Genomic DNA, 13,114 nt, shown 5'->3' on the forward strand with positions numbered 1-13,114 from the left:
GTCATCTGCCCCAATTCAAGATGGTGGGTGCATTAACATTTGAGGCACAAGAGATCTAACTTGTGGACCTTGATTTGATTTGAACCAATTTAGTCCAGTTGTAGAGATTAGTTCTTACTAAAACAACTTGTTAATTTCATATGATCGCTTGCCAAAAATGATTCTTAGTGAAGTGAGCACAGCCAGCTACCCAATTACAAATGCTCTATGAAAAGTTTGATGTGTTTTCTTTAACAACTCAGAAAATGAAAGGCCATGCTGCATTAGAAATTGACTTGGCACAAGAGCCTTTTAAAAAAAACAACTTAGCTGTTTCCCACCATCTGTCCTTCTACGTCCATGCGATTATCACAGCTAGCATTTACTGAAACAGCTTTTGTAACTTGTTTCATAGAGGGTTGAAACCAGTGCCTGATGAAGAGGTTATCGAGATGTACGGTGGAACCCAACACATCCCATTATATCAGATGAGTGATTTCTATGGCAAGGTACAGTGAGCTGATGATGCTGTCAAAACTCATTATTGGCCAGTTTGTAACCCTGATCTATGGTATTCATATTTCCCATATCTGAGTCCTGACTTGGATGCACTGGAATTCTTACCATGTCTGTTATTAAAATGAGAGCTATTGTGCTTCCACAGGTGTGGTTGCAATGAGTCAGTGACTAGGCAGAGGAAAACTCTGGGAGTTCCACTTGGCACATGCTCAGATGTTGCTGATTTTACTCCTTTTGTTACACTGTGGAATTGAAATCTCTATCTGACTTGCTGAGTCTATGCCTGTTTGTTCAGACATAAATCACTGTCACACTTGTTCAATGTTCTTACTCCTAGGTAACTTTATAAAGGGTTTCAGCCTTCAATTACTTTTAACATCCAAAAATCCAAAGCAGCCCTCATGGGGAAGGAATCACCCTATACATGGAAAACTTAAATGTGTCTGCATAGTCATTTATTCTTTCCAAATCAGCTACAATTGTCCTGTGGGACTGGGAACCAATGTCTTAAAAATTTGTCAAACCAACTATTTTAAGAGTTTGAAGCAAAACTTAAAACAAGCACCAACTGTTGTTAACTTACTAATATTTGGATCTGCCTTAGTCATACCCTTTTTGTGGGCAACAAGCAAGTGAGTATCTGTTGTTCCTTCTCACTTGAATGGACTCTGTGGTGCTGGTGACTAGCGTCTGTTCATCATTAAGGAAGTGGAATGGATTATTGCATCTTGCTTTCCTATGCTGCTATTTAATCTGTTGCATTAATTTTCCTCTGCCTCTTGTTCATTTGGCATATGGTTGGCTTTCGGATGGAGGTAATTTATTCATGCGGGGTGTGTGTGTGTAGGAGTTCAGAGGGGCATACATGGTTGTTTTGCTGCCATTCATTATATTGTCACAACAACTCCTGTGAGATATGTTAGGCAGAATGAGAAACAGTGACTGGCGCAAGGTTACCCGGTGACTTTCATGGCTGGGTCAGGATTTGAATGTGGTTCTTTCCAGTCTTAGTCTGACACTTTAACCATTATGCCACACTGACTCTCACTATATTTGTAGGGCAGGAGAGCACCAGTTTGTTTGCCTTGATTGATTGATTGTTTGCTTACTTGCATGTGCATGTACATGTGCAATTGTGCATAGAGAAGGATATGAGAAGTTTAGAAATGCTTTAAGCAGTTTAGTATGCTTAAGTTTAGAAATGCTTTAAGCAGCAGCTCCTTTGTCTTATATATCTGTTGTGAAAGTCTGAGGCTCTTGAGAATAATTTGGAAGAATCCTTTGGATTTCCTAGAGGATTGAGCTCTTTGTGCTGCTGCAGGGAGGGGTGACTTGAGGAATTTCTATTTGAATTGAGCCACAGGGTGCTTCTTCCCAGCTGGCAGCTGGATTCAGTCCCAGGGTGTTGCTGCTTCTGCTGCCTCTACAACAGCTCTGTGTTTATGTTGGTTGTAAACAAAGGGAGATGCTGGCCAGTGGCTGGCTGATATTATGGGCTGGCAATGGCAGTTGTCACTCACCCATCTGATGCACTCTGGAGACAGGTGTGCACTGAAAACTGATTTGGAAGCTTGGCATACAGGAGAGTATTTTTGCTGTCTATACTCACAAACAACGCACGCTAACTGCAAGGGGGTAAATCTACCCATCACAATAAGTACTCTTATTGACTATCCAAAGAAATCAGGATGTTGGCTTTTTTTAACCAGCCAAGAAATTTAATATAAACTTAATCAAATGTCAGCAACTGCATCCAATTTTTTTTTTTTTTGTGGGGGGGAGTAGCACTTGCCAGTTTAAACATACTGTTTCTCCAGGAGTTTCAGAAAAGTTTATCAAGGAGACAGAGAGTCTGGACAAAGTGCTGTGAAAGACTCTTTAATAGACTGACTGAAGACTTCACTTCCTAGCTAACAGTTTAAATAACAAATCTCCTTAGAAGCATGAGTTATCAATCCATGTTGTTGAATAGTACTTGTTTATCCATTTCTTAATGCTCTCTAGGGATGATGGACTTCTGAATTCTCAGGGGCTGTGCTGTTCTCAGACAGCAGCTTGGGGCCTGGATGTCAGTTTTTCTGTATGATCCAATACCCACGTGGGTAGCTGGGTTCCATAATGTAGTCTCTGAGTAGTTGTTAAACTGGGAATTATACATCCCAAAAAGAAATGACATGAAAGTGTGAAACATTTTTCTCACAACTCTTTACAACTTTCTCTTCTTGGTCAAATTATGTACTCCCACGCCTCACCGCTGCGGAAACTAGAGGGGAACAGATAAGATTGTTTCACTGGTCACCCTTGTTCACTATAATGCATCCCTTGTTAGTCCTTTAACAATCCTTTGATAAAAGGATATATTATTTTCCATGTTGTCTTTTGATACTCTGCCACCCAGAGTAGGATGCTCAAAAATTAGAAAAGGCTTATTCAAAAATGATGTTCTCCTTGAAGCCTATACAGATGTCATTCCTCTCCTAAATATGTGCAGTGACAATATGAGCAGGAGTCATGTATGTTCTTCTTCAAAGTCAGGGAAAGTATTTGAAAACACAGATGCATAATGTTTTTCAATGGTTGCCTTCTCCACATTGACACTTGCTCCTGATCTCACCACTCAAATGTTCAGGCAAAGGAGAAACATCTGAAGTGGTCCCTAGAGCCAATTTATACATTACGTTTTTCCTCTGATCTGGAGACTTACAATACAAAGGTTAGAAAATTGGCAGTATGTGTGTGTGTGTGTGACCCACACATTTCAGTGGAGGCCACTTTTGGAGCAATTCTTTGACTGTAAAATGCAGCATTTGTGCGGACCTCAAGAATGGCTTGATTCACTCTTCTTTATAGTAGATTCTGAAATGCTAAGGGCTGACACCAGAACACCTGTCTTTAAAATGGTTCTGGCCTCTAGGACAAGGAATTATCCTGAGCAAGCATTACATTGATGAGAACTGTTGCCCTCTTTGTTCTTCTAACACTTAGCTGGACATCCCAGCCTCCTTGCTGTAGGATTCTGAAAGGAAGAGGGAGACAGAGCAGATCTGACAACTGAGAATGTGACAGATAAGTCTTCCTGCGAAGGTGTAGTAGATTGTGAGCCAGTGTTTCCTTCAGGTTGGTCTATGGAATTGCTGTTCTTCCTAGAGTAATCCTCCCCCCCCCCGAGCCCTGTTCATGTGTTTGAGGTCCTTTATCATGCTATCTTTTCCTAGACTTAATTCCTCTTGCCCTCATCAGTGGAACAGGGTAGACACAATGCAAGAGAACGTAGGAGAGATCTGCAAGCAATATGTGTCCCTAATTCATCCATTGTAGCCTTTTTCTGTAGGCTTGTGCAGATTAGGCCACAGTTCCATTTGGTTTTATTCCCATCTGTATAGGTGTAACTGAGCATCTGAGCAGGAGCTGCATATATTTTGTGTGATCATACTATAAAAGCAACAAAGGTTTCAAGTACAGAATTCAGCATCCTGTTAACAACACTTTTGTGTTCTGTGTTTCTTTCTGCCTTGGGGGATATGCTTAAAAATGGAGCTCCATAGCCAGAGAGCAGATGTATAGGAGTTTCTGTGTTCTGTATAGCTTTTCTTTCTTCTTCTGTAGTTAAACACTTCTTATTTGTCTTCCACAACACCCTCTGAGATAGGAAAGTTTGAGAAAGAATTACTTGCCCAAGGACTTTGCAGATTAGGACATGGGTTTGCCTGCATCCAAAGAAAACACTCTGGCTCTTACACCATGCAGGCACCGAGAATATTGTCCAAGAAATATAATAATGGAAAGAAAGAGGAACTCTGGCCCATGAGGCTTTTAACCCTTCAAGCTTTCATACTGCTAAACTATGCTGTTTTTTTAAAAGGTCTTTTAATGACACATCTTTTTCACATTTGGCTTGGAATATATAACTCTAAACCAATGTATTCTTTGCCTACGCAGGACATGGTTTGGATATTTTGTTCTAACATCTTTAGGTTTTGTACAAATAGTGCAGAAAATAAGACCAATCTCACTCATTATTTCTCCTTTTCTTATTGAAGATAATTTCAGATGTTTCTTGTAATTCAGCAAAGAGATTTTCGCTTTCATTGCTTCTGTTTCCAGACATCTCCACTTCCTGAAAGAGGAATTGTCTTATAGCAGACATACCTATGTTGCTTTGTACTTATAAATAACTTCAAGGCTGCAACTGTATTCTCTATTACACATATAATACAAGGCCATTTGCTCCTGTGGGACTAAGTGTGTACTTCTGCTCTAGTTAGCAATGCCAGGTTACTTCTGCTGTACAACACTATGCCACCAATTACATAATTCTTATTTCCTGATAGATTTTTTTCTTGCCTGTTTTATTTTTAGACTTTCATGGTCTTCTATGTATTCACACTGTTGGGAGCTGCTGACTACACAGGCACAGCTCCCAACAGTGTGAATGTACAAGGACCACTTGGAGATAATCCATTACAGGTAAGCAATTTGTTTTTCTCCTCCCTGATGGACTTCTCTAGAGTAAGTATTACCCATATAGCTTTCTCTAAAGGGCTGTGCACTGGCTCTGTGCAAGGGAAAAGCAAGAGACAACTGCAAGCATGGGGAAATGGACTGCAATGCCCTGCTTCCAGTTCAGAATTCATCTTCACAGTCTTGCCAGACAAGCCCTTTGTTCAAGAAAAAAACTTATCAGGCTTTACTTAGTTAAGAAATGGGTACCAATTTATTAGCAAGGAATCTAAGCTCATGGCGGGCCACTGCGTACTTTGACTCCTGTTGAAAACAATGATGTTTAAACCTTTAGGATAGGGCAGACTAGCTTAGATTGCTTCTGCTATCCTAGTGGTTTTTCAAGTATTTGATCTTCAGGAGTCCTTTCTGCATTGACTCTTCCTATGCTGAGGAGCCCTGTGGTGCATGACACAGGACTATGGGGAGTGTTCTACACTGCACACAGGCCTCTTGGGCCTCACTGTCAGCCCATGTGACCTGATAGGAGGTCCCAGAATATGTTGAGGGCTCACCTATAACCAGGGAAGCCTACAAGAGGAAACTGGTACTGGTGGGCCAGCTGCCTTTGGGGAAGACTAGCTGCCATTACAGATCTTTTCACTGAGGATTCCTTGATAAGCTTCTCAGGAATCCCAGAGTTCCCTAGAACATAGTTTGATGACCTGTGCTATCCTTCTAGGGGAAATAACATGATGTCAGGAACTTTTTCACACAGGGTTTTTAATTCATAGCTCCTTCAGAATATGAACAGAGGAAGCTGCCATATACCAACTCAGACCATTGGTCCATCTAGCTCAGTATTGTGTTCACAGACTGGCAGTGGCTGCTCCAGGGCTGCAGGCAAGAGTGTCTCTCAGCTAGGGATGTGCACGGAATCGGTCCGGAGGCCCTTTATGAACCTCTGAACCGGTGGTTCCGCCAGTCCGACTGGGGGGGGGCTCTTTAAGGGTGGGGGAGGGTGAACTTACTCCTCCAGCCGCTTTTCCCTACGGGCGCTCCGTTAATTTCCCAAAATCCATGGGGTGGCAGCGTACCTCCCTGCCGCCCTTTTCTCCGTTGTTGGCTGGAAATGAGGAAGTACCGTGTGCATCTGCTATCGTGTGCCCACCTCACATGTCACATGCGTGACATGTGACACGTGCAGCAGGCACACGCATACACGGTACTTCCTCGTTTCCAGCCAACAATGGGGGAAGGGGCGGCAGGGAGGTACGCTGCCACCCCATGGATTTTGAGAAATTAACAGAGCGCCCGTAAGGAAAAGCGGCTGGAGGAGTAAGTGCACCCTCCCCCGTCCTTAAAGAGCCACCCCCCACTGGTGTGACCACAGCTCCGTGGTTCAATGCACATCCCTACTCTCAGCTGTATCTGGAGATGCCAGGGAGGGAACTGGGAACCTTCTACATGCAAGCATGCAAATGCTCTGTTCATTCGCATATGGAGGATGTGCATTCATGTATCCGTCAGATTTACTCCAAAGTCCCTGCAAGCTATCGGGCAGCACTTCACACACGATTTGGTTTTTGCATTATGTGTTAAGAGTATAGCCTGATTTATATCCAGGGTAAAAAACTACACTTTTTGCATTGTTTTATTGGCCAACTTCGAATTCGCAGTAAAGCCTGAAAATGCTGCTGGGTGGGTGGGTTCGTTTGGTAGTATACAAAACTGATCTTTTCCCTGTTTTTTTACATTTTCTGTGCAGTAGGGTTTTCAAATAGTTATCCAGCTCTTGTTTGTACCATAGTACCTCCTGTTTTCCTTAAAAACTTCATATTGAGGAGAAGCTAATAATGCTTGCCCCTTGGTCATATAATAGGTCGTGGCATGCCTGAGCAGAATGGTAAAATGTTAGGAGAGCCAAAGAAAAGAGGACCACCAAGCCCTACTGAGCTTTGCCCCACAGTGAATGCTCTTAAGCAACTATTAGTATTATCTGGATTGTCTCTTGTGATACCAAATAAAATCATCGCTTGTAGCTGGTAAGAACTGGAGACTCCACAAATTCCCGTCCTCACACCAGGTAGGTCCAGAATGTTTAGCTCCCTCATTCAGTTTGAATGTCTCATAGATTTCCAAGCTAAAATGCTTAGTTGCCTTAGTTTGTTACTTTTCTTTCAAAGTTGTTAAAAATATGATGTCACACTGAGTTATTTGTTCTTTAGTACACACAATTTGATAGAGCAACACATGTTCCCCTAATGTCCTTGAGCTTCTTGCAGATACTTAACTTATGGTCGCTTGGTCTATGACCCTGAACTTGGATAGGGCCCAGTATCATCAAAATGACTCCATAGTTTCATTGACTCTCTCCTTTTCTCTCTCATACATAATATTTTAACCTGCCAAGGTTTAGGAGTGTGTGTGTGCGCACGCATGTGCACGATCTAACCTAAAGCCAAAAAACCACTTTATAAATTAAGGTGTTTAAAAAGTCAAACATTCTGGAGGATTAGGGCTGAAAGATCAAGGGAAACGAGTGCACAGTGGTCATATGAGAGAGATATGCAATGTTTACTGCTTACATGGTTTGAAAGTTTAAGCAGGCGGCTTGAATTAAAAGTTCCATGTGTTTTGATGTATTATGAACACCTAACTTGTAAACAGCTCTTAAACAACAACTCTTAAACTGAAGGGTTTGTTTAGCTTGCCTTATGCTCATTGCTAAAACTGGAGACCCACCTTCCCCCACAAATCCAAGTCTGAAAGGACAAGAGAACTTGTACAGCCTTAAATGCCACCCCATCCAGGACTTTGCTTAATCTTTCTGTGCTGGAATCCTTGCCTCATTTACAAGGGACAACTTGTGCCTCAAGCTTTGACAGAATGTAAAAATTCCCCATTAGCAGACTTTTAATGATCAGTGTGTCTGGGACCATATTTCTAGCTTCCTGGATGTTCTGGAAGCACCGTAATCATTTCAGGGTGTACCTGCCCTTTTGTTTTTAGCAACGTACAAATGTCTCCCTTTCAGATTTGCCTTTAGTAAGCAGGGTATCTTGGACTACATGTCTACCGATTTCTAGCTTCTTAGCTAGGATTATTAGAGTGTCTCCCATTTTGAAGGGGAGGTGTACAAATATCCTGTTTTTGGATTTTTCTAGTAATTGGAGTAACGCGGCTGATATGTGCACCAGATTTCAGGGCTCTGTGGCATGGGAAAGTTCACTAAGAATATTGATATCCTGTCAGCCAGTGAGTGAGCCAGAGTGACACACACCACAGTAAATTTAAGTTCGTGTTCTGAAAACACGCAATAAATGTTTCTGAATGCTAATAGACATTCCCTAAAGACATATTCACCACTCCCAAAGACTAATTCAAGTAGATGAAAAGGCGTCCGAATTCCCACAATCTAGCATTCTATTCTAGATGTGGCTTTCCTTGCTTTGGGTAGATGTAATGCCCTAAGAAGTAGTTCAGATGGACCCCTGCCTCCCCACCACACCACCACCTTCCCTCTCTGTGTCTTTGCTGAAAAACTGTGAGGACATGGTGAAAAATAAAACAATACTGGCATGTCCTTTCTCTTGCTCCTGTACAAATATCAGACATTCCTGTGTACTCTCCCTCACATGCACACATTCCCTTGGCTCAACATGTTAAAAAAAATATGCCTACTACAATCCCCTCCTATATTAATGTAGTGTCAACGGCGCTTCTATTTTGCTTGTTCACCCATCCGTGTTTGCTCGCATCCCCCACCAAAGTTTTCCATGAGAAACTTTGTCCCAGATTTTGCAGCAGGATAAAGGGATAAGCTGAAGCCAATTGCTAAGGAATATTGGGGGGTGGGGTGGGGAATAGCTGAGGAAAAGGGTATTATGTTTTATCTTTAAAAAAAAAAATGGGGGCAAGATTCAAAAAGGGTCCCTAATCAATCAAATATCTTTTAATCTCTGTCTCAGCTTCAGGAGGGGATGGGGAGGAGATTCAGGTGGCATCCCTCCCTTATTTCCTTGTGATTGCTCTGATGCTCAGTGACACTTCACTCACTGTTGAGCCTCAGTCAGCCCGAGAGAGGGGTGGGATGAAACAGAACACTAACCAGCCAATCATCATCAATTTTATTACAGCCGTTGGCCAGCAAGAATAGAGGTAGCAAATACGTCCAATGAAACTATCAATAATCAATGCTAAAACACAATAAAACAAAATACAATCATTCATAATAAGTTACTTAAAAACAATAAGCAGCTCCCACAATTAAGAGTTTAATTGAGACCTTAACCTAATGGCTATATAAAAAAAATCTAGCTACAGTTTTTGTAGTCTCAGAGCTTAAATCTGCGAGGCAATAATATGTGTAAAAAGACTCACACCTTCCAGAAAATTTAAGTAACAGAGGGAAAATAAGTTCTTCTCTGCCGTCCCGATACAGAGAACAATATAACAAAACATGGGTGACAGTTTACAAGATGCCAGCATCACAAGGGCAAAAAACCGTTACAGGATGATCTTTAGCAAATCTCTCTTCCCAAAGAGAAGAGGGCGGCAACACATCTAACTGGGTCCGAGCAAATGAAACCCGAAATTTAGAAAAATGCAGTGTTAAATAGTTAGCACCTTTATCTCCCGAAGGTGGCAGAATCCCAAAATGTAAAGGGGATCAAGTCCTATTGGCCGAAGACATCAGTTCCTGCCATTCAATATCATGCAACCGGAGAAATAATGTTTCCTTCACCTTATTATATTCCCAAGTAAGAAGTTCTGAAGGAGAAAGGCCCAGTTGCATAATTTTGTTGATAACATATGTTAGCCAAGGGTTAGGATAAGAATCCACCCATAAATATTGGAAAAAAGAAAATTCCTGAATCTCTGAACAAAGTTTACTCCATCTAGCAAAAGTAAGCTCCCAGGCTTTACAGGCTATAGAGACAGACCCAGATTCCAAACATAGAACAGAATAAGACATGCACCTAGGCACTGCAAAGATAGCTCTTTAAAAAATAGACTGTATTCTCTCCAGTTCAGCTGTTACTCCCTGGATCCATAGCGGGACTCCAAAAAGTAGTTGAGCCACAATCTTAGCACAAAATACCTGGAGTGCCATGGGAACAAACTGACCCCCTTTAGAATAATAAAATCACAAAAAGGCACTGAAGGTATTGCGGGCTATATGAATTGAAGACAGCCTATGGGTATTCCAGTTGAGATTATATTGAAATAATATGCCTAAATATTTATAGTTGTAAACCTGCTCAATGCGGTTCTGATTTATTACCCATTTATATAGTTTCCTGGATTTAGAAAAAACCAGGACCTTTGTTTTTTCCGTAATTAACTTTTAGTTTGTTATCACTACAATAGCCGGCAAAAGCGCGCAACAGTCTTTGCAGACCTAATCTGGACTGAGATAGCACAGCTGCGTCATCGGCATAGAGTAAAACGGGCACTCACCCTCTCCAGAAATGGAGCCAGATCATTAATAAAGAGATGAAACAGTGTTGGGGCCAAGACGCAGCCCTGTCTAACCCCTTGAGTAGAGGAGATTGAGTCAGTTAGGGACCCATTGGTAGCATATCTAACCCGTAATGAGGAATTAGAGTAAAGCTGCATCATCAGAAATAGCAAACTCTTATCTATTGTTGTCTTTCCAGGTTTGGTCCATAATAAATGTCTAACCAGCCAATCAGGAGCAGACTCTGCTCAGCAGAGGGGGAGGGAGGGATGCAGCCTAACAGTCTTCCCTTCCTGGAGAGGACTCATCTCTCTTAAAGCTGATTATGAGTCCTCTGATCAGGAGCCAACAGCATGCCAGGCCAGCTCATCTGAAAATTTCCTAACAATTTCAATATTCAGTTTGTGGGGCCCAGACAATGAATATATAAAATTATATTCCACTCCCACCAAAGGTTGACAAACCTGATTTAAAAACAATGTACGTATGTAAAACCAATTAAAGACGATGGGTTAAATCCCAACTACTACTCATACAAACTGAAGAAGTTCCATTCATACAAGGGGGAGTGATAGTTTTCACCAGTTTGTGCCTTGCTTCTGAAGCCCCCCTCCCCACCCAACGTCTCGAAACATCTGCTGCAGAGAGTATTTCCAATTCTCAAGGATATATTTTCAGGGACGGTGTGGGGGGCTATAGGGAGAAGGGGAGAAGTCTATGGAAATTTCCATTTCCCCCTTGCACAAACAAAACTTCTGTTTGTGGCAGTACTAATTAGGAACCATTAATGTTGGGCCCATTAAAAATGGAGAAAAATGCAATAGGAATAAAAATAGCAACATTTTTTTTAAAAACCCACAAGTTTAGGCAAAGCTGCTTTTGTGTCCTGGCTCTCCTTGAAAGAGACGCTCTGGACAATTTACATGCATTTCTGTATAACCTGTCCTTGAATGGTGGACTTTACATGCCATTTAAGAGCTCCTAGCCACCGAACAACTTCCTTGAAAACTACCAAATGTTATCTCCATATAGTGTAAGGAGCTTATATTGGTTTGTGCCTATGTAGGTGACAAAAGTGAGGTATGACTGAACATATATTTTGGTACAAGTTGGTCTAATTTAAAATCGGTGTGAGGGGAAAAATGCCAAACTATGACAAGTGCAATATAAAAAGAATGGGTGTCGTATCCAATTTTCCCCCCTGACAGTTGGGGCCTGTTCATACTGTAGGACCTTCTAGATCTATGGTAGTCTGTGATGAGCCAGTTATGCATATCCAGCTCCAGATACGTGACTTCCTAATTTGTGCTGAAGCCCATATGCTGATTGTGGTGGTAAATCTACCACAACATGCCAGGACACGTGTGTGTGTGTGTGTGTGTGTGTGTGTGTGTGTTTTCCTCTCAAAGTGCTTGATGCCTATGTGAAGAGGCCCTTCTTGGTTTAGGTTAGTTTGGTGGAGTTTAGTTTAGTTCCTCAGTTTGGTGAAGAGTTTTCTGGGCAAAATCAGTATTGCACTGACTAGTAACTGGTTAATTTATATTTTTGTTGGAGGGGGTTATAATCTGGATTTGACTATTTTGGGAGCATAACTTCTACATTGTTAGTCTAGCAGTATGTGCATTGGCAGTGCAAATAAATCCGTTTCGACTGACTGATCAGAAGTAATTTATTATGTGATTATTGCTGGAAGGTGAGTTGAAATGGGTTTTGACAGTTAGAGGTCACTCAAGATTACATGGCTGTCGTCACTAGTAAAGGTACCAATTTACTGCTCTGGCTATATGGCAATTTGTCTTCTGTGAATAAAAACATTACTTGCCATAATTTGCATTACAATGAATTGTTCCCCTATTCAGATGAAAAGAGAGATAACATTTTGGCGTACTAAGCTATTGCAGGCCGCTTTGTATTTTCAGATTGTTCCTAGTCTGCAGTCCAAGCTTGGTTTGTTTGTTTTTGATTTTCCTACTGCTTGGCTGTTCAAAGAAAATACACAGCTCTAATTATTCAGTGAGATTGTTGACTGTTCTAAGCAATCTCTGCAGACTCTTATTTCATTAAGATTTCTATAATGTTTGAGAAGCACTACTCCTACTATAAGGAAATATTTCTTGAAATCTGGACAATGTAAATGAAATGTAGATGGGCAAACATGGTTTGACAGCCTAAAAGCTGCATAACTTGTGCACAAGTGCACGTAAAACTAACACCTTAAAAATCAAGGGGCTAAAACAGTCCATACAACAATGCTTGTACAATAGATCATACAATAATGCATGAATCTGACCACTGTAGCTACATATGTTGAATAAAATGTATACTCCGTTGTGTTCATGTGGTTATAGTCCCCAAAGGGCTTAGGTCTTCTCATACTTTAAGTAATTCCCAGGATTACTCTGTTCTTTAATCTTTTCCTCATATCTGACTAAACTGAAGTGCTTCAGATGGATTTAGGTTGTAGGTCTTCGGGTGATTTTGAAGAAGGCTGAATTACATTGTGTGCTGTACCATTTAGTGTGTGGATAAATACATTCTTGACCACTTCTAAGCTTTTCCCACAATGTACTTTTATACACAGACCTAGCTAGTTCCCACACAAATCCAGGGCTAAATGACTCACCCAGCTGTAGCTCTCCACAGGGATGTAGCAACTTTCCCCCCCATGTCTGACTGCATTTCTTTCAGATGTCCATCTGTATTCCAACTCGG

General features: G+C 41.4%; 1 protein-coding gene across 2 annotated transcripts in view; it reads left to right on the forward strand.

Moving 5' to 3' along the window:
* The window catches only part of NT5DC2 (5'-nucleotidase domain containing 2), a 61,252-nt gene that overhangs the window by 16,822 nt on the left and 31,316 nt on the right, over positions 1 to 13,114 (forward strand). For both annotated transcript variants that reach the window (XM_053297515.1, XM_053297514.1), the window contains exon 5: positions 395 to 488. In XM_053297515.1, coding sequence (XP_053153490.1) covers positions 395 to 488 — 94 coding nt within the window. The remainder of the gene's footprint in view (positions 1 to 394; positions 489 to 13,114) is intronic.

The sequence above is a fragment of the Hemicordylus capensis genome, chromosome 2, assembly GCF_027244095.1.
Source record: "Hemicordylus capensis ecotype Gifberg chromosome 2, rHemCap1.1.pri, whole genome shotgun sequence".
Lineage (NCBI taxonomy): Eukaryota > Metazoa > Chordata > Lepidosauria > Squamata > Cordylidae > Hemicordylus > Hemicordylus capensis.